Source organism: Corvus kubaryi, unplaced genomic scaffold (assembly GCF_017639235.1).
Source record: "Corvus kubaryi isolate FWS band 111438036 unplaced genomic scaffold, C.kubaryi_AGA036_p1.0 133, whole genome shotgun sequence".
In the NCBI taxonomy this organism is placed as follows: Eukaryota; Metazoa; Chordata; class Aves; order Passeriformes; family Corvidae; genus Corvus; species Corvus kubaryi.
The window spans coordinates 11,025,650-11,048,251 of record NW_024580667.1 but is presented as its reverse complement, the minus strand read 5'-3'; the positions used below and the strand labels follow the sequence as shown (position 1 = coordinate 11,048,251).

Genomic DNA, 22,602 nt, shown 5'->3' with positions numbered 1-22,602 from the left:
GGAGAGCACTGAAGAATAAGTGAGGATTTTAAGTGATGATCACAGGAAAGAAAGAAGAGAGAATGGAACTGAGGAGACAGGAAGTTGAAAGTGGGAATGAGAGAGATGACTGGAACTTGAAACTGCAGAAAGAGTGTAAGGATTAAAGAGGGGTCATATAGATAGCCATTACTTCTCCTTCATTCAGAGGTATCTCATATTTTGTGGGTTTTTTATTTCCTTGTCTTCTTACTCATGCAGCACTTTATATATTTACACCACAGCTGCATTACATGTTTTTAATAATTGTTATTTCAAGCAGCTTGCAATATGACCTTAGGGGAGGCTTAAGGTTTTATAGCAACCTTTTACCTACCCACCATCTCTTCTCAGGAAATTTCCAGTTCATTCCTGCCATGACTGAAATGCTGCATGATAGCATCTTTGCAAAGCCTTCAGAAACAGCACAGGGCCAAAAGCATCTTATTGCTTCTCGGTTAGCATTCTCTCAAAGTCAGTTTAATCCCACATATTTAGTGCTGCAAGCAAGCAATTTCAGAAAATTAAACTGGAATTTCCCTATGTGTTTACGATATGGCAGTAATGATAGATTTTTATTTGTAGTTAAATATTATCCTGCAGTGTTTACCAATTAAATATTCAAGGCACACAGGGAAAGTGATTGTGGGCTTGACTGAAAGCCAGAGGAAGGGAGAAAATGTCATCAATTCAGCTGTGGTTTAGAATTGATAAAATTAGCCCACAGAATGATTTGTGAATAAATGTGTGCATTTCACTAATACATTGGAAGTGGGAATGCTTGCTTTTAAGGGCTGGAACATTTATGAGACATTTAACTCCTAAACAGTTTATAAATAGAGCTTTTTGTTGTTTTCAACAGGATATACTGTAAACATGTTACTGGAGGCTACCATTCAGACAGACTGCATATAATCCAGGAAATGGAATATGCCATGCATGATGGATGCCATATGAATAGGACTACTCTGGCAATAGCACATGCACTGTCCCTTAAAGCTGAGCTTCATTAATTATTATAAAGGCAGAAGTGAGGCTTACTAACAAAAGTAAGCTAATGCTACTCACAACATAATTTGACCAGAAATATCACCTACAAGCAGAAAACTATGGGTTCTTTACCATCAAAAAGTACCATTTACATTTTGAACAAAACACAGGAAAAAAAATATTGTGTTTTTAGCTTGATATTATTCATTAATGAGAAAGAAAAACAATAGGAAAACCATAGAATGGTTAAGGCTGGAAAAGACCTTTGAGATCATCAAGTCCAACCATCAATCTAGTGCCACCACCATGTTCAACATTAAACCATGCCCCCCAGTGCCCTACCCACATGTTTTTTGAACACTTCCAGGGATGGCGACTCCAACACTTCCCTGGCTAGCCTGTTCCAATGCCTTGCAATGCTTTCAGAAGAAATTTTTTCTAATATTCAATCTAAACCAACCCTGGTGCAACTCAAAACCATTTCTTCTTGTCCTGTCACTTGCTACTTGGGAGAAGAGACCAACCCCCACCTGGCTACAACCTCCTTTCAGGTAGTTGAAGAGAGCAAGAAGGTCTCCCCTGAGCCTCTTTTTCTCCTGGCTAAAAAACCCATCTCCTTCAGATGCTCATCATAAGACTTGTGCTCCAGACCCTTCATCAGCTCTGTTTCCCTTCTCTGGACTCACTCCAGCACGTCAAATAAATCTAATAGGAAGCAAAGCCAATTTGTTGCCAAGTGGTCAGTAGTCTAAACAGTCCTATAATGCATAGTGATAATGGGCTTGCTGTCTTATCCAGAAATCAAAGAAATTTTTCAGAGTCCCTTGGGTTTACCTGGCAGAACTACAATCATGTGGTCTCATAACTAGAAGGGATCCGACAGTAGAAATGCTGACAAGAACATATTTCCAGGGAAGCAGAGTACTTAAGAGTAAGGTGCTTACTAGTATTTCCTCTGACAATCTTGACTGCCTCCTGCAGCTCTGTTGCAGCCATGTGATCCCACGGGACTTGTTTCCATACCACTAGGAAGCACTACAGCAAACACCGTGCCTGCAGATCAGAGGGACCCCGACATCAGTACTCAAGCCTGGTTTATGACAGGATCAGCTGTTATCTCTTAGGGCCGAGTCTTTTAATCCATCTACATAGTTTCGATGCAGGAGAGTGTGTGGGAAGGCAGAGCTGGGTGTTGCTCCTACACTCCTGCAGTGCTGCAGCCAGCGAAGGCTCCACACTAAGTCTGGCTGCACCGAGCTGCCCATAACACAAAGGATAAGTGGTCCCATCCACCAGGAGAGCCCTGGGCTCCTTGTGTCCGTGGCTCTCAGTGCCGCAGAGAAACCATGTCAGAGTGCAATAAAATCTGTGGTAAAGTTTTCTGAAAGAATGGAGTCAGGCAACTGCATAATTTGTTCCAAGAAGTCTGCATGACATATTGGTTAAGTTTTACAGCTTTGTTTGACATACCCAAAAGTGGCTGTCACACAGAAAATGTATCTTGTCTTTTCCTGAGCCATTTTTATTGCAAAATCTGTTATTCAGCATTCATTGATCCAAAAATGAATTCATACACTTTCTCATTAGTTTCCACACACTTCCTAAGCAAACAGTAAAAGGCTGGCAGTTCAGTATTGTTTATTGTTACATGGGGCTCTGTCAGTTTGAGTATGTGATGAAGACAAATACAATAGTGCACGATTTAAAACAGGAATCAGGAAGAAAATATAATCCAAGAGTTTCATTTCAGCATTCTCAAATATCTTTTTGAATCCATGTCTTTTGGCACTGGCAAGACACCAACTGAGCTCTTTTGGCACAATGAAACACAGTATCATTGATTATGACAGATAGCCCCTGAAAACTGGGCAAAATAGGAAAAAGGTCCGGAAGTAGTGAGCACTCAGAGCACCGAAGCTTGAATTCATCAGAGTACAAAAGCAAGGCCACCATATCACTGCCTAGATCAGAAGAGAAACCTAACCAGGATTTCTAGAATCCTGCAGGTACGACAATACATTCTTTTCTTCTTACAGCTTAACCCCTGCATAGTAGCAATCCCAAAATACTGAAAGCATAGGAGCCAGACCAAACTAAATTTCCAACCATTTGCTTTAGGTCATAAAACCAACTCTTCTATGAAGTTTAAATTGAAAAATTAAAATGTTTCCACACGAGAAGTTCTAATGACATTACCTATTACTGACGTTCTTAATTTTGCATGTCATGCTAGTAAAGTTGGGATTGGGAAGTGACAGGAAACAAAATAGCTACTTGCTTTTTTTCAGGATTCATGCACTCACAAAAGTAAGACCCTTACTTTAAAATAAAGAAAATAAAATTCCATGTTATTCCATAAGATACTTGAAGTCCTTAGTTTACAGAACCCTGTACAAATACCCTTCCTTTATGTATGTGTACAGTCTTTGTCTATTGAAGCAACTGGGATCTTCAGTGCCTATGCTTTGACATAACTCTCATCAAGGGAGGTTTTTGTTTCAAATTTTGTCCAGACAGAGGAAATTAATGACAATTTGAATTTTGTATAAGAAATCCTTTTGCTCTGTCTCTTTCTCCAAGTCTGCATTTCTTTCACCATTTTCAGCCCAAAAGTCAAAATAGATACAGTAGTCAAAAGTCCTACCTTTGAAAATTATCCTCAGGTGTTACTAGCAGCTGCAGGTTCTATTGGAAATCCCCTTAAAAATTTGAAAATCTTCCCTCTCCAGATTTTCACCTCTCACCACTTTGCAGAAAACCTTCCAGAATTCTGATGCTAGGAGGAAAAAAAACCACCTACATTTGAACTTTGCATATGGTAAGTATTCCTATCTGATTACTTTTCTGTTTTTCTTGTACTCTAGGCTAATGTTGCTGGCAATAATAGTCATTATATAAGTGTTGCAGCCAAAACCTCTAAACAAACTATTTGTTATCTCTTGAACAACTGCTTGCTCACTGACAATATCGTTACATGCCATTTTATGTTCACCAGAAGTTCTTTCAGTTTAAATTTAACAAAGACAAAAACCTAAAAAAAGAAACCTAAACCAACCTGATAAATAACTGGAGAATATATTAAAGACTGTGCAAGGAATTGCTCAGATAATAAAACGCAAGTAATAAAGAACCATTATGGAAATTTGGGTAGAATACCATATACATTATTCACAAGAGGAATTTAGAGCTGCCTGTTGAATTTGTATTTTTTTAAAATGTCACAGCTGAAACAGTTTTCATCCTCATGGGTGTACAAACTAATAGAGAAAGAAAGTACTGTTATCATCTCTTTTTGGGTGGAATAATCATTAGCAATTGAAGCATTAAAACACTGATCTCCTGACTCCTAAGCTACTGCTCTAGTTCCTCTCAAAGCATCAGCAGAGGCACTTTAGTAAAGACTGAGCTGGTACCTAACTTCTACAATCAGTATATGTTATCTGCCAATCTTCTGGGTTGCAAGGACACACAAATTTTCTGATATTTACATCAGGCTGTTTCAGGCTGAAAATTTTTATGTCAATTCCAAAAGGCACTTTGCTGTAATTACTGCCAATTATTACTTTATTGAGTTCTGGTGAACTTTTGGTAACAGATTGCAATACATTGTTATTGTATTACCTTGTCAATAGGGCCAATATTTTACACAGGTTTTGGAGGATTAACTACTAAACTTTTGTCTGTTTCTCCAAATTTGTTTTATGCACTTTAGCTCTAATTGTGAAAGTACTTAGGTGAGCTGTAGATCAATCACTTTGGATTATATTCTTGACTCTACATTTTGATTTACCTTACATTTAAAAACCATACAAATTTATAATTAGATGTTACATGACAACTTCTTAGAGGAACTGACTGTGAAAAACCACAAAGTCTTTCACAAAGACTTTCTGTGATGTTATTTAATGAACTCAGCAATGGTCTGACAGCCAATAAAATGAGATCATGGCCAGCTGAGTGGATCAGTATTATCTTACTGTATTGTTTTTTTCCCCCTGGAAAACTCATCTCTCTTTCCTAAGCACATGCTGTTTCTTATTTACAATAGAAAGTGGAGAAGTTTGTGCAAAAGTTTCTGCTAAGGAGAAAACTTAAAAAAAGTAATCATGGCTTATCCCCACATGGCAATTCTTATTTCATGTTGAGAGTATCTCTGAATAGAAGGGAATTCATTCAATCTGTTCAAAGCACTCCACGAATGTGGAATTCACCTGAACTGTCCATAGACAACCGATAGAACCAGAACACATTTTATCTGCTCTGGTTGAAAATGCAGATGTGATGAACTACATCTTAAAACTGGCTCTCTGCTGGTTCTGAATGCAGTGAAGACAACCAGATCAAAGACAGGTTTCTGGTTGTAGACATCTGAGTTAGAGGAGATGAACTTCATGCGCAGGGCTCACAGGAGAGGCTGACGTGCAGCAGCTGTTGTGCACTGGCACCTTGTCCTGTTTAGACAGGCACCTTTCTTTAATCTGGAAATCCCTTTGAGGAAGAGACCATTTTCTAATTTGGAATTTGTATTACACTTGCAACCAAAAGGTTCACTTATCACAGGCATAATGGTAATACCTCGTCTCATAATAAGAAAGCTGAACTCATCAATAAAGTAATACCCCTTATAGAGTTCTGACGGGTTGAGTTGAGTTTATGACTAAATTGTAGCTAGTATGAGTTATTGGCATGTTTTTAAGCATTTTGTTCATTTTCCTTGGTTTTATACTTTGAATGCTGTTACATACAATTCTGCCTGGAAAGTCAAATGACCAGGTGACAAAGAGTATTGGTCTAACCTTGTCTGCAGTGCACCAGACAAATGCTGACATTCTGGCTCCCTTGAAGTCAGCATTAAGTCTTTCTTTGACTTCAGTGGCAACAGAATTTCATGCAAGCCCTGAATCCAATATATATAATACAGATATGAGAATAAAATTCACACTATAATTTATCAGCATTTCTCAGAGAGTGCATACTGAGGCATCATCTCTCAAAAGAGAATTGGAAAAGGTAACTAAAAGGAACAGTTTTATGATAAATAATACTGTAAAACATGCATATAAAGTACATATTACTGATATCTAGTTAAGGTAAAACATCTTTTCTATTGTGGTGGGTTTTTTTTACACTGCTTCTCTTTTGCTCATCTGTTCTACTGCCTCCATGCTGTCTGGATTAATTCATTACTCTAATTTTAATCAATTTACTATCCATTCTTCTCTGTGCAGGGATTCCATCCCTCCATAAACACACTTTGATCAGAAAGAATATTATTATCTTCATGTTATGAGAGGTTAGGACTACAAATTACCACCCCATGTATATTTTTCCATAATATAAAGAGTTTTACAAGGTATAAAAGAAATTCTTTCACCCTGATCAGGTTGCTTTTGGTTTGCTATAATATTTACATTATTTCAACTGTAGCTGCTGATGTTGGTCAAAAAGAAAGGAGAATTATGTCCACTGGATACAGAGTGCTGTGATGAAAAAGAAGAGATTTACCTTTTCAGTGTATTTTGATATCTGGGGGTAACCTCTTCCTGAAGTCACCTGCATACCATGGGAAATTATAATCAATAGACAAGATACTGTAACAGGGGAAACCAGTGCATGACTGGTTTTGTGACAGTAATTATTAGGAAATAGAGACAAAGCAGAAAGAAAACAGAAAAAAACCCAAACTAACAAAACCAGCTTAATGTAAAGAAAAAAGATTCTGTTGTATTGCTGGTGGAAATGAGTGCTATCCTAAAGTCCCAACCATGTCACACACAGCCACCCCCAGCACTAGTTTTCTGACCTCACCTGAGCTTGCCATCATTCTGCTTTGTGTGAAGGGAAATGAGGCAACAGAATCCAATTTTTTCTGTTATATTCTTTTTGATTGTGAACCACAGGTCCTGTCCTGTACTCTGTAAGTCACCACTTGGGAGTGGTTTAGGTAATTCTAACAAGCTGATGCAGCCATCAGATGTAACTTCTATAGCTTAGGTCATAAAGAAAGACTAGCACTGGCAAGCCCTATCGATGCCTGAGGAGGTGCCTCCAGACAATGTGACAGGCATGACAGACGGTGGACAAGCCAGGCAAGTCCTTTGGTTGCTGTTCAAGATCATGATCATCTGATGTGTTACTGGGAATCACCTGATGAGCTGCCCATGGGATCAGATGATGACTAGGGACAAAGAGCTAATAGTGGAGATAATCTGATAGGAGTTATAAAAAAGGGTCCTCAAAGGCTGTTTTCAAACACCAAGAGGGAATTCTTAGAGGATATAATTATTCTGAGAGATGACATGGGTGTTAAGGGAAAGCTTGATCAAATTTTGCTGCATCATGTGGTGAGTTCACAGGCAAGACTGTGGTTGGGATGGAAAAGCAGTGTTCACCTAGCCTTTCCTTGTATTTGGTTTGGGGGTGAGGAAATACTATTGGGATTCTGGAGAATTCTGTCAAATGGTCAAACATCTATAGAGAAACACAGAAAGAAACTCTGCCGCGTCTGTGGCATTTTGGCAGTTAGGAAAAAACCCCAACCCCAAACCTGCATTATGTGCAGGTTAAGAGGCATGGCCTGGGCTAAGCTAAGAGGATGCTGCTGGGAAGGCAAAGGTAAGGAAGGGTCTGTCAGTGGTTTCTGTGGCTACTTCTCAGTGTTATCAAAATAATTTGTTAGTTTCTGTCAAGATTGAAACCTGATTAGCGAGTGTTCTAACACAAGTAAGGTGTCTCCGAAGAAGATGTGCAGGATCACCAGGATCCTGGGATGACTGGACTTGAGGTCTCACCTCTGTGGTAAATAACCTCTGCACAAAGAGAACAGACTGGAGTCTATTTGGACCAAAGGAAATCCCAAGGGTTCACACACAGCACTCTGGCTGAAATCCAGCAGAGAGTTCTCAAAAAGCAGAGAGTATAATAGCTGCTATAATTTATAGTAGCACTTATTTAAGTAATCAACTCTTATCTGAGTTTGCTAACTTCCTGAAATTGTTCTCTTGTTCTGTGAGAACTCTTACATCCTATGATATAATTTGACTCTCCTGGGTCTTTCTTTGCAGAATTAAAAAAAAAAGAAAAAAAGAAAAGAGTCTTTATTCATCTTGTAATCTACCTGAGTAAGTTTCCTGTTGAACTCAATATGCTTGTTTTTAAAGTTAGAGATTTTTCTCATAATTTCCACTATGATGTAGCCTCCACACTGCCTAAATTTAATTTGAAACTGACAGTTTTCTATCTTTTTTTTTTCTTAAGCCTCTAGAGCTATGCCCCAGCAAGCCTACATATCAGATTGAAAGCGTCCAAGAGAGGGGAGATAAATTGTATTTGTTTTAGTAAACAGTAACATGCTCAGGCACAAAAGTAGAAATAAGAATTAAAGAAGTAAATTCATTACAACAATCAGTTCTAGTTTTCTTAGCTGTATTAAACAGTTATTCACCTCTAGAAAACATTAATTTCGTCTTATATAGTAAGATAATGCTGTTTTGCAAAGTGGTGAATTTCATGTTTGGTCAAAATTGTGATACCACATTATTACCTCAAAGAATTTCTAAAACAACCACTAACTTACAAGATCCTTTCCCATCCCACCCTACCAATATTTTTCTAAAATTAAGTATTATCTTCCCTCTCCTACCCCTCAAAATTTACCATGACTTCTGTCAATGATAAGCAAATACTTAAGGACTAGAGCTGTGCTCAAAAAAAGAAAATTCCTGGGGAAAAACTGATCCAGATGCACAAACAGCGAAGATGATGAAGGCACTTTCAAGGGTTTGCATCAAGTTCTACGCCTCTTCTGTTTGCAGCCCCTGCTTTTCCCATTTTGGTATCATCTTCTAGCAGGCACTTCAGCATGGGGTAACATGTTTGCACATGTTATTCTGCTTATTTAATTGTGTTGCACTAATGTTTAACAATACTTTGAATATACAGAACCAGGCATGGAGGGAGAACTCATGTGTATGTATATTTTAAATAAATACATTTCATTTCAAGGTTTCAATTCACATTGTGAGATGTCCACATTATTCCTCAGTGATAAATCTGTGAGATACACAAGTATTCCTAAACAAGGGCTAACACAGCCTTTGTGAACTCCTGTCTTAAATGTGTCATCACTTTAGAAACTTTTTAACCATTCAGGAAAAAAGTCTACTATTCTTAAGCAACCCTAGTGAACTCTAGGCTGGACTCAGAAGGACCTGAAGTTAATGAATTTCTGAACAGGGAGTAAAAATGAGGAAAAATCTTTTTCTTAAAGGATATTTCTTAGCTGTCTATGAGAAGAAGTTGGGTTTAACTTTCATTCCCTAGGTGAACTTTGGGCTGTGGCAGTTGTAAGTGAAGTATTTTCAGAACAATGATCAGAGGTGGATGTAGTCAGAGAGGATGAACTGGGAACCTGTGGTTGAAAATGCTATTACACTCTGCTTAAAAAAACCCCTTGAGACTTGAAACACTTGCTATTTCAGCCTGCTGTGGTCCTGTATGAAGAACAGAGGTTATTCAGCCAAAAGCACACATCTAGTGCAGGTTATTGCATACTGTGCAAGGCCTTTGTTCCAGCTATTTGCCAGTGCAAGATTGTTCCCATCAGCTGGTATCTTTATCTAATCTGTCCAATCTACCTGTAGAGGGTATGGTCTCTGCCCTTGATTTTCAGCACAAAGCTTTTCAAAAACCAGTGCCTCAACCTTTTTCTCTCCCACTTTTTCAGTTTCTACTAGTTTCAAAATATGCACGTAATCTCACACTGAATAAACTCTTTCCAAATAGTCTGTGCTAATCTTAACAACATGATGTCATCCAAACTCCACAGCATTTGTGAAACATGTTTTAATATTCCAGATCTTTTGATCTTGTCTCATAAATCAATCCCTTCATCTCTCTAATTATTTTAATTGCTCTTTTTAAAATTCCCTTCGGTGTAATTTTCTAACAAGAAGATTCCCAAAAATATCCCAGGCATGACCTAGTTAAGTAGTATGCACAGAGTACTCATGCCAAAGAAGTGGAAGAGAATTCTGTTAGTTCCTTCCTCAGTGATGGGATTCTTCCCACGGAGGCTTAAATTCTGTGGGCTTTGTTGTTACATTTTTCTGTAAAACCATATGTAATTTACTGTTTGCTTTCGTTCCTACATGTTGATATTGCAGGTTTCTTCCTCTTGTTGATGTTTTCCTTCAGCTCTACCAAAGTTTCCAGGATGAACCTCTTCTTTTCTGCTGTTTTTTGAATTTGCTCATGCTGTTTTGCCAGCTTTCCCAGTTCCACCTAGCCCAACGAGCAGCTGCAAAAGCCATTTATGGCTAATAACTGTTCTTTAAATCAAAGTTTAAGAAAGAGAGGCTTCATACTGTTCTTTGTAATAATTCATTAGCCTCTTCAGCTCTTCAACCTACTACTAAACCACAAAATTCTCATCCATATAAAAAAGGACACAGTAAGGCCACTGTTCTTTTTTCCACAGCAAATTTAACTGAAAAGATGATGTTTCAACTTTCTTTAAGTGCCAGTCTGGAATGGTCAACCTTAAATTGCAAAGCTAATGCCAGGAAAATATTTGGATGACATATTGATGTTCCTTTTTTTTCCCCCCCGTAAACCCAGGAAAGATGTTTGTTTGTTTGTTTGTAAGGGCATAATTTAGCAAGGCACTTGGCATGTATGAACAATTACATTTGAAGGTACTTAGGTGGCAGCATTGATATTACCTTCTTCCAATTATTCCACAGTGGAAAGACAATGTAATAGGTTGAATGGAACACAAGGCGTTGCTCCCACTGAAGAGAGTCAAAATCAATCCTTTATGGAATGAGGTAACTGAAACCACTGCAGCAGCCACAACTGAAGCTGAGATGTAAGAGATTGTAAACTGCAGGGATATTACTGGTTGTCTTGTGGCAGCTGCATATCTGGAAAAAAAAACCTCAAACAAACAGTAGAGAGATTGAAGTCAGCAGTATGGAAGCAATTATTTTGGTTAAATAAAAATAAAAAATAGATGGCACTAAGAAAAATCAGAGTTCCTGATGGAACGGCAACAAGCATACACAAGCCACCCAAACAGAACTACGTAATCCCCTATACTATCCAGGATTGGATCAAAGATATTGAATGGGAATCTGCAAAGCTGTATATTTTAGCTAATTAATCATAAAACCCCCAGCCTCTCATGCATGACTTGTGTCAAATGAAGACCATCTGAAGAAAGTGTAGTTACTACAGACCTGCAGATGTCTGTGCGTCTCTGATGCACACCTCCAGTGAATGTTTCTGCTTTGCTCAGGGTGCCTGTGTGGAACTGTAACTGTTGAAAACAAGGATACTGTAAGTTTGCCCTGAAAAAAACCTTATTGAAAGTTATAGAAATAATCACGGTAGCACATTAGATTACACACTAACAATTACTTGTAAATCTTTTCATTTAATTGAGGAATCATGTGAAACCACTGATGCTATGGCATTGTGCAAATCCACTCTCATTCATGCAATAAAATGAAAGGAATTTGCCAGCTGGCAAAGCTCCTAGTAACTGACAGTCAAACATCTTTCCCTGTACTCGGTACTGGTGAGGCCACACCTGCAGTCCTGTGTCCAGTTCTGGGCCCCTCAATTCAGGAAGGGCATTGAGGTGCTGGAGCGTGTCCACAGAAGGACAACGGAGCTGGGGAAGGGTCTAGAGCACAAATCTGATGAGGAGCAGCAAAGGAAGCTGGGGTTTTTTAGCCTGGAGAAAAGGACACAGAGGTGACCTTATGATCTCTACAATTCCCTGAGATTGTGGACAGGTGGGGCTCGGTCTCTTCTGCCAGGCAGCCTGTGACAGGACGAGAGGACACAGTCTTAAGCTGCACCTGGGGAGATTTGAGTTGGACATTAGGAGGAATTTCTTCACAGAAAGGTTAGTTAGACACTGGAATGGGCTGCTCAGAGGTGTGGTGGAGTTACCATCCCTGGACGTTTTAAAGGAAAGACTGAATGTGGCACTCAGTGCCATGGTCCAGTTGACAGGGTGATGTTTTCGGTCACAGGTTGGACTCCATGATCTCAGAGGTCTTTACCAACATAATTGATTCTGTGATATTGTGATTCTGTGATCAGTCTTATAGCTAACTACTTCTGGATACTATTTTTCTGGGTTGGTAACTAACTGCATGTGATTAAGGTAATTTGTGGCTTCAGCACGCTGTTTTACAGTTATCCGTTATGAATAAAAAAGACTTTAAACAAAAGGCTTTGAAGACTCCCTGGTGGTGGTCCCTCTGCAGGGAGGGACAGCAGGCCTCCTCCGTGCCCACGGCGGGCAGCAGGTGACACGCAGCAGCCCCGCCGCTGCTGCCGCTGGGACCGCTCCGTGGCCTCAGCGCCAGGGCACCATTACAGCGTTTCAGGGGGTAGGTGCGGGTCAGCCGCACCCCCGCGAGCTCCGCAGCACTCTCCGGCCATGCCGAGCGGCCCAGCCCGGGGTCTCAGGGCCCGCCGCTTTCCCCGGCCCGCCCCGGCCCGCCCCGGCCCCGCCCCGCCGCGCTCCCCCCCCGCGGCGCCGCCGCAGCCCCCGCGCATATAGGGCCGCTCCGCCACACGGCCGTGCTGCCGCCGCCGCTCCAGGTATGGCACAAGGCTCTATCTCACTATGGCAGCAGCAGCGCGGCACAGCACCCTGGACTTCCTGCTCGGCGCCACAGGTAACCGGGCTAGAAGACGGTGGGGGCGCACCCCTTCCCCACCCCCCCCGTGTCGGTGTCTCGCCAGGGCCGCCGAGGATGAGGCCCGTGCGGGCGCCACCTCCCTCCTCCGGCCTTTCCCCGGCGTTCCCGCCGGGCCGTGCTAGCCCCTGGTACCCGCCTCTGTTCCCCGGCAGGCGGGCGGCCCGCTGCGGCCTCCTGCCCTGAGCCCGCCGCGCCGGGGGCTGCCTGACCCGGGGGGAGCCCGCGGGGTCGGGCCGGGGGCGGGGGGACGTGCGGGTTCCCCTGGCCCGGGCGGTCGCGGCGGCTCCGGGCGGCCCCAGGGCGCGCTTTCCCCGTGGGGGCAGGGGGGGCGGGAGGTGCCGAACCGCAGGGCCGGGCGAAGGGAAGGGGAGCCTGGCTGTTGGCGAGCGGCCGGGCCCGGCCACCCGTGAGGCCGCCCCGGCGCTGCCGCTGTGCCGCCCCTGCACCGCCCTTGAGGCCGGTGCGACGAACCGGGCTGGCGGCTGCCGCCGAGCGAGGCGCGGGTGCGGCGCGGGAGTGCGGTGTCACTGCGGGGCTGCTCGAACCTGGTGGAGGACGCGATTAGCGCTGGAGCCGCTGGCTGTGGCGAGGCCTGACCCCGCGGGTATCTGTAGGGGGCACGTTTGGGCCGCGGCGACAACCACGTTTCCCAGCGGCCGAGCTGGGTGGAAGGGTTTGATGGGGGAAGGGGGGAGCTGCCGTGGGCGCCAAAGCGCCTCGCTGAGTGCTGAGCCAGGCCGCGGGCTCGGTGTGGCCTTCCCGCTCTAGGCACCCGCCCTTGGGGCCCGGGGCCGGCCTGGCCTCCTGTGTCGAACCCCTTTCTCCTTCCCAGTTTGGTAGTTCCAGTGGAGGTAGTTCCCTGCATCTGCAGACAAAATCTGTTAAAAGCTTGGTTCAAGAAAGAGGTTCCTGACCACAGGGGCTTTGCTGCGAAGCGTGCCCTTTGTGGCACTGCTACATGTGCACTTCTGAGAGCCAGGGAGGGGAAGGTGTTACTGCAGTTGTTCCCAGATAGTGTGCTTTAGGATAGCGTTCTCTGGTTTTCGAAGTGAAAACCTTTCCGTTTCCCTTTTACACTGAGTTTTTTTCAGGGCAGGTTAGCCACTAATGGTGACCTAATGGCAAATGAGATAGTCCTGCTGTTTTCCTTGTGCTGGACTAATCTAGTATGAGCAGAATTGGTAAAACAGATTAGTGTAAAAACTAGTTTCATGGAAACCAACCGGCCTCCACAATGACCTCTTTGCCTGTGTGGTTCCCTGAACTGTCATGGGTTCAGGAGTTACATCAGTGACTGGCTTCTGCAGAAGGATCAAAATTGCTTTGGGGAGAAAAGTAGGTGTATTGAAAATAGGCTATAGGTGTGTTAGCTCCCCTGTGATATAAAAATCAATGCCGTTAACTGTGAAGAGAATGTAGTAATATTCTTAACTATTGCTTTGGGTTTAGTTAGGCTTTTCCACTTCCCTGTACATTTGGGGAAGGTCTTTCTGACCAAGATGGATGTACCTAAATGGGGATGGGGTGATGGGCCCAACTGTAGAAGTGTTGCTGTGTAGATCAAAGGAGGGAAGAAACATTTTTCCCTGCTTACATTTGTCTTAGCGCAAGAGGCATCTTCAGTGAAACATGAAGAACTTTCTTTTAGCTGTGACAGCTCAGTAGTTGGTTTGTACTTTTTATGTGGAGTTTTTCCCCTCATCTAGTGTTTAGGGTCCGAAGCACAAAGAGTTATCTAAATAGGACATGTGCATGTGTAGTTTGTGTCACAGGAGTTAAACCTCAAAGCTTAATCATAGACTGTCAACTAATTGAGTTTTTTTCCCCAATTTAGGTGGACAATTAGACTTTTGAAGGGTCTGGAATGCCATGAAATGGCATTTAGTAAAATGTGTGGTTTTGGACCTTCAGATCTTGTGAGGATAACATGTTATTTCTAGGTCTCAGCTAAAGCTGTTGAGTCTCTGTTTGCATTCTGGAGAAGGCAAAATCTGTAAACGTGGTAAATGCACACTCTTGTTCCTCAAAACATAACTGTGTCCTTGCTTTTTGACAAATGTATGTTTTTGGGTAGGTATTAATATAACTAAAGTTGCCATAGAATGGCCTGGGCTGAAAGGGACCTTAAGGGTTATCTGCTTCTAACCTCTCTGCCATGGGCAGCTGCACCTTGGGCTAGGCCATGTTGCACTGAACCCCATCCAACCTGGCCTTGAACACTTTCAGGGATGTGGTATCCACAGCTTCTCTGGGCATTCCATTTCAATGCTTCACCACCCCCACAGTAAAGAACTTTTTCCTAACATCTAACTGAACCCTACTCTCAGTTTGAAGCCATTCTTCCCTGTCACTCCATGCCCTTTTGAAAAAGTCTCTCTCCAGCTTTCTTTTAAGTTCCCTTCAGGTACTGGAAAGCTGTGATTAGGACACCTCAAAGCCTTTTCTTTTCCAGACTGAACAATCCCAATTCTCTCAGCCTGTCCTTGTAGAAGAGATGCTCCATCCCTCTGGAGCATCTTGGTGTCCTCCTCTGGACTGGCTCCAACAGGTCCATTTCCTTCCTGTGCTGGGGACCCCAGAGCTGAGTGTAGCACTGCTGATGGGGTCTTGCCAGAGCAGAGGGGCAGAATCCCCTTCCTCACCCTGCTGCCCACACTGCTCTGGATGCAGCCCAGGACACTGTTGGTTTTCTGGGCTGCAAATGCCTGTTGCTGGGTCATGTCCAGCCTCTCACCCACCAGCACCCCCAAGTCCTTCTGGGCAGGGCTATTCTTGATCTGTTCATCCCCAGCTTTTGTTGATACCAGGAGCTGCCCATACCTGGGTGCAGCTGCTTGCACTTGGTCTTGTTAACCTCATGAGATTCCCATGGGCCACTTCTTAAGCTTGTCCAGGTCCCCTTGGATGCCATCCCATCCTACAGGTGTGGCAACCACACCACTCAGCTTGGTGTTACCTGCAAACTTGCTGAGGGTGCACTTGCTCCCTTAATCTGTCATTAATGAAGATATTAAATGACACTGGTGGCAGTAAGGACCCCTGAGGGGCACCACTTGTGACTGATGTCCATTGGGACCCTGAGCCATTGACCACAACCCTGTGGATGTGACTGTCCAACCACTTTCTTTTGCACCAAACAGTCCATGCACTGAGTCCAGCTCTCACCAATTTAGAGACCAGGATGTTGCAGGGAACTGTGTCAAAGGCTTTACAAGAAGTCCAGATAAATGCCATCTGTACTTTGTAGAAGGGTTGTACAATAGTTTGTTTCATTGCAATGCATCTTGCAATAACTGTACATGGGGTTTTTTTAAGAATTCTGCTTGTCTGAGGGCCATTATACATGGTTGAAATAATCTGTATATGTTTCTGACTGTTCACTTTTAACATAGCAGCCATCCAAAGGCATCGTTGTAATTGTCTACCATCAAGACTGAAGATGATTATAAAGGCTGAAATAGTATTTGAGATGTTAGTAATTCTCTGGGATCTGTTTATTACTTTGTTCTCTGGTATGTGTGACTTGTCTTTATCCTCAGTCTTCTGAGTTTCTCTGTGAGTAAAGGATGGAGGCTGTCTTTGTTGCTGGCAGGGAGAAGATCCACAGGACACAGCTCTGCATGAGGAAGATGGGATTTTGTCAAGTGTTAATACTTGAGCAGCTATTAGCAACTGCTTGTGCTGCAGAATGGTGTAGATTCTGGTGGGTTGTTCTCACTAGCTGACTTACTTGGCATGTTACAAACCCTTTCGATTAACAGCTCTGGTTTTTTCAGGCAGTCCAGTTGTCTTGGGGTACTGGACTCTGGAGCTTGTCATGTACATTCTTTAGGATTCAAATGTACTCAGTAAGGATCTTGAGAATGATAACTTGTTATGTAGCCATTTCTTAGTGTTGTGGTCATCACTCCTGTAAGATTGTTGGAAATGCCAGCAAATGTCAATAAAAACATGGATCTGGGGAGTTAGAGAAAATAAGTCCTTCTGTATTGGTTTGAGATGGGGGGGACACAATACTGCCTTGGGAATGGATTTGCATGAGATGAATGAAGCCATGTACTTCTGCTAAAAGCTGCCTTTTTTTCAATCTTTTCAATAAATTTTTTCATATACTACAAAAATCTATATACTAGTCAAAAGAGAAAAAGGCCTTTTGCCTGTCCTTATAACTATCTACTCTAATTAGGCATCTGATTAGTTTTTTAGAAATAATAATAGTTAAATATAAGCAGGGTTGAATCTTTGATAGCTGGATAGCATAACCTGACTTCCAGTGATAGTCTTCTCAAGAGCTGATTAAATTAGTAACTGTAGATCACAGGCCTTTGAACAGAAATATTTTGCTTATCTGTGACCCTGCAGATAAACAGTCAACTTTAGCAGGCAAACACCATAGTGTTCCCTATCCTAAAAGACAAGAAGACTATGTTAACATTTATAAAAATGGACACACATCACTGGCCTTCCTTAATTGGGGCACAGAAAGCTTTAGTTGTCTTTTTGTTAGTCAGAAGAGATGAAATTGAGACTCCTCAAGTTATTTATTCTGAGGATTTTATTATGAAAGTATATAGATATTTGATGCCTTATACTTGTACAGAATTGATTTTAGATTTACTGTATGTTGTAAGTCTGCTTGCGCATGGGAGCGTTTCCATCCATGTGTGAATGTGTCATATAAGCTTAGTTTTCTTGGTTGTTGAGTATTGAACTGATTAATGTTCTTCAGATTATTCTTAAGAGTGGGAGGAGAGGTAATGTGGAGACTCTTTGTGAGGTTTGGGTTCTTCTATTTGCTTCAGAAAATTGCTTTGAAAGGCAAATTAGTTAGAAATCAGTTTTAATTGTCTCCATGTTTGCTATTTGGGATTATTGCTGGGGGGATTATACATGGTATATAGGGTACAGTGGCACAAACAGTGGTGCCCATAATACTTAGGGCCAGGGCATAGATGAGTGAGTTGGTGGAGGAGAGCAGTGATTACCTGAGCTGCTATAGTTACTAAAACAAATGCTTAGGAAGCTCTTGGATAAATTACACACTCTGGGAATGCTGGGCTTAGAGAGAGTGCGGGTTGGGCAATGCTTAAATTTTTAAGAAAAATTATAAGTGAATGTGTTGTGTGCACACGATCTGGTTTTCCTCAAATTAATGTTTTCATGGAGATAGAAGGGAATGACCTTTGAGGGCTGAGCATCCTCTGTCAGTAGCTTTGGTCCTGTCTGCAGAGTTGGGTCCATTGCTCAATTCTGAGACTGCAGGGGCGGAAGTCTTAATTATCAGATGGTCTGAGCTACTCTACTAAATATTCTTTCAGTACTGAAGGTTTTACTTAGGCTGTCAAATCGTTAAATATTTGAACTGCATGCAGTTAAAATAATATTTCCATTCTTGTCTTTGTTTGGATTGGAAGTCTTAATGTTCTTCATAGAGCAGAGCTACAGTTTTATGTACTTATTTTTGGCTGTGCTGATCTAAACTTTTGAAGGGGGGGGAAGAGTTGACAAGGTTTTGAGTTTTGCAGCTTTTTAAAGCCTTGTTGCTGAGTTTCCTTACTTTAAGAACTAATTAAGAAAATGGCTTTCTGAAGGGATAATCTCCCAGCAAGAGGAGTGTTTAAGAGAACTAAATGCTGAGGGGGAGGTGCTGTGTTGGCTCTTTCTTGCCACCATCTACCTGAATTTCTACCTGGGAAAATGCTGCATGAATGCAGTTGCTTGCATGTTTTGAGCTGTCTTGCTGTAGTAAAGACAATTTGGAGCTGGTGCTGGTTTGGTTTATTTAGCAGATAATCAGCAGTTCTCGATATTGAATCATTGTTCATTCCATGCTAAATGCGGAAATAGCAGAGAATGCAGGAAAAGATGACTGGCATTGAAAATGTGATATTTTTCTTGAAAACTTGTGGTTTCTTTCTCAAGTAAGTCAATCTTGTATATGAAAGAGCAAGAAACTGTCAAGATCAGTACTAGCTTAAGCCTAAGATTATAAATGAAACTCATCAGTAAAACCTCTTGCCTGTGTAGAGAGTTATTTTTAATTTGATGTTCTCTGGTGGGTGCTTTTGTTGCCTGATATGCTAGAGATGCTAGGGCTTTGTTTTTCCTATGAGACGGATTCTGCTTTTGTGGCTGGAGCTGGCTGCCGTTAGCTGTAAAAACACATTAAGTATATTTGAACTTCTTGTGAGGGAATGGCGTCTCTGATCCTTGTAGCTAAATTTGACTGGTTCTGTCAAGTGTTGGATTGTCTGAAGTGCTGAAACATCTGATTGCAGTGATAACATGCAGATGACAGGCTTATCTCTTTACTTTATTGATTTATGGTATGTGAACAAAATTTGCTGACTCCTTAGCTATGATCTGTATGTGAAGACCATGTAAATAAGGATTAAACAAGGCTCAGATATCTCTGGAGCTTGCAACTGTGTAATCAACCTTGGCTAAAGGTGTGTTTGCAACTGGCAGTTCAGAAATGGGTCTGTTTTGGTTATGTTTCCTTAGCAGCTTCCTGAGTGGTGTGGGCTCAGCCTTTGCTTTTGTCTGGGCTGTTGTGAGCTGAGCCCTGCAGGTCTCACTGTCTAGTCCTGACAGGCCTGGACCGAGAACTGCCCTGGTGAGTGTTAGAGCACAAATGGGGCTTGTCAGGAGGTGTTAATACAGGAATTAATAGCTTTCCGTTTTTAGCAGTAAGGACTGCTATGAACTCATTCCCTGCTTTTGTTGGTTTCTAGTTTGGAAGATTAAAATGCTTTGTGACTGGAACTCTGAAAATATAATTATCTGATTCTCCAGCATGATGTCAAGTTCTCAATGGCTGCTTGCTCAGGCATGAAGGAGCTGTCACCTGCAAAGGTGAAGGTTTAACAGTGTGGGAGATACTCTTCATGAGGCTCTGGTTTGAGGCTGTAGAGCAAATTCCTGCAGGAAATGAAGACTGCTTTTGACACATCAGTATTTCCTATTTCAGATACATTTCTCTGACCATGCGTTTTAAATACCAAAATCCTTGAAAGGTGAGGAAAGTTTTTAGGACAAGTACTAATCACTTTGCTTAACATGTTTCTAGAAGATGGTCAGGTCATAGGTAATTAAAGTGGCTTGAAAGATGTAAGTGACCAGGAGAGCTGATATTATTTGGACATGCTGGAGTTCTGTTACCAAGTGTATTTTCTCTTTTACAGTTTTTTTGGGTGGAAAGGCTGCAGGTATTCCAAAAGATGCTAAGGTTTAAAATGGGAGAAATAAAATGAGGTTTGTACGCCAGTTGATGGACTTTGGTTGTGTGCTACTGGGAGACAAATGTAGCTAGTGGAGTTGAAGCATTAAAATCACATTTGTTGATATTAAGGCTCAAGTGGAGCCATAAGTTGTTGTTTTGGGTTTTTTTCCAGAGGTACCAGAGAATCACTTTCTGTGATATGTTGTGCACATTTCCAGACGATGGGCATTTAAAAAGTTGTTAACTGTAGTAGGATGCTACATCATAACTAGCTGCAATTAGATGCCACATATAGGAAAACTTCTTTTAATCTATTTTATCAAAAATAGAAATGGTTTGTAGATGTCAGAGTGAATGAGAGTGATGATGCTCTTCATAATTGAGCTCTCCTCTTCATAATTGAGCTGCCTCTGATTACTTATCTATTTGTACTGGTACAGATTTTCAGAGAGAGTCCTGTAAAGGATGCATCCTGGCTGCTGCAGGTGTTGCTGCAGGTGTCTCTGCAGGACCATGGCGTAATGCAGAGGCCCTGTTCTGATCTCTGGCTGGTGTGCCTTGTCCAATGCATGGGTACAAGATCTGGGTACCAGAAATTTGGAGACTAGTAAATATTTCCTACTACTAGTTGAGTTGAGTAATAAAGCTGAACTGCTTCACTTAGCTGAGCTGTTTGAAGCCTTGAGTCGATGTGCACATGACTTAATAAAATAATCTGCGTACAAGTGCATGGCAGTATGTGTTAACAGTCCCATGCATAGACTCCTCAACTGGTCAGTAGGATTTATCCATCCTGAGTGATCTTAAAATGCAAAATGCCTTCAGTAAGGCTCTGATTTTTTCCCATGAGTGAACCATGTATTAGGAAGTCAGTCTGTGGGTTGATGGGTGGGGGGGAAATGGCCTCTGTTTATAAAATGTATTAAGTGTTTTCATTTTCACAGCTAATGTTAAATTGTTCTTCAAAGTGTGAATGAGCTCTGAATTGGTAGCAAGTGCTTTCTTCTAGTTCTTTCAATATGTGTGTTGCAGTGACAGGCCCTCATTTGTGCTTGAAAAGACTTTGTTAGCGTACTTAACTTCATGTGCAATGTGCTTGTGTTTTATGCAAACATCAAAATTATTTGTTGAGATAACACTTACATTGACTTAGTGACCAGCTTTACATGAAAGAATGAGAACATAATTTTATTTTGATGCTTTACTTTTCAGTCTGGCTCGTGTGAAGGGTTGCTGTCCTGGGAAGAGGAAGGCAAAACAAAAAAGTGTTTTGTGGAGCTGTTACAGTCTGTTTCTTCAGTACTTCATTCTTCCCTTTTGGTCTGGTCTCTGCTGTACCCTCTACCTAGGTTGCTTGCCCTGTGCTGTGTTTCAGAAGCACTGAACAGCATGGTTATTTTACACCAAACCATAGAATAGCTGTTGAATGACCATGGCTGCCAGGTATCTGGCATTTGCTCAGAGACAGTGACAAGAAAGTTGTTGTATGCTTTCTCTCCTTTCTAGTGAAGGTACTCAGCTTTTGCTGCAAGTATAAGCAGCAGAGGTGATGTTAAAGTAATAAAAGTTCCTTGATACAAGGATTCTTATCTCTAAGAATGCATTTGTATCAGAGATCCTACACAATGATGAATAAAACTACGCAACCTTAGTAGCAATCTTCTTCCCTACAATGTGTTTGACTGAAAATTCGTGGGATACAGATAAAGATTGGGAATGCTGTGGCATAGTCTAGTAAACCTTATGTTCTGCTCTCCCAGATTTAATTAAACTCCATGTTGAGGTGTTTTTTGATTGAAAGTACAGAAATCATTCTTGTAACTGCATTATCTATCCTTGTAGCAGAAATTCACAATTTAACCTTTTAAAAAATAAGTTCTTGCCTAAAATACTAGATGGAAATGGAATATTGCTACCAATGAAAGCATTTTGCTACATCACTTATACTAGGATTTGGAGCCAAACCTACTCTTTTCATGCAATGAATGTCAAGTTATAAGGCCCCTTACAAAGTGGACTTCAGAGTTAGTAATGGCTGTTGTGTGTAAAACTGCTTCAGACTAGTCTTGCTCTGTATATGTGCTTACTGGTGGTACTTAGTTTATTCTGCAGTTTGATAGTAGATGTTTTTAATATTGTAATCCAGTAACTAGGATTTTACGTCTCAAGGGGCAACAGCCTAAACCTGATACTGGAATGTATTTTTATTGAGGTGAGTTTACAGAAAACTTCAGGAACTTTAGATTCACAAAACAACATGGGTTATTCAGTACACAAGATCTGTTTTGGTTTTGTGTACAGTAAATTAGATTTTTGATATCCCTAATACAACAAATCATGTAGAGGAAGGATGAAGGAATAACTTCTTTTCAGTGTATTTATTCCATTATGGAAGTGGATGGATCTCATAGACCTGTATTTGCTGAAAACTTGAGATCTTCTGTAGAATTCTCTCCTGAAGGTGATTAGGGCGCTAATACAGAGGTGGTGGTAGTGCACCTACCTTTGTATTATTTGTATTTGGGGAGGAGAGAGGGTTGAATTCTCTCGTCTGTAGCTGGGTATCTTTAACATTTTGAGAGCTCATTCTGACTCATAGTTGTTTTACCCATAATTTCCTAAAGGACACTTGGATGCACAGAATGACTCCTG

At 41.7% G+C, this 22,602-nt stretch overlaps 1 protein-coding gene and 1 long non-coding RNA gene across 2 annotated transcripts in view; one reads left to right on the top strand and one right to left on the bottom strand.

The window, feature by feature from the left end:
- Nucleotides 1–1,582: 1,582 nt before the first annotated feature.
- LOC121668469 lies at nt 1,583–13,451 on the bottom strand. The gene is made up of 5 exons (XR_006017394.1): nt 13,274–13,451; nt 11,247–11,326; nt 10,731–10,945; nt 6,514–6,561; nt 1,583–3,784 (listed from the first exon to the last, which is right to left on the bottom strand). It is a non-coding gene; the product is annotated as an uncharacterized LOC121668469 (long non-coding RNA).
- SMS (spermine synthase) overlaps nt 12,538–22,602 on the top strand; it is a 44,750-nt gene continuing 34,685 nt past the window's right edge. The window contains exon 1 of the mRNA XM_042036312.1: nt 12,538–12,704. Coding sequence (XP_041892246.1) covers nt 12,653–12,704 — 52 coding nt within the window. The 5' untranslated portion in view covers nt 12,538–12,652. The remainder of the gene's footprint in view (nt 12,705–22,602) is intronic.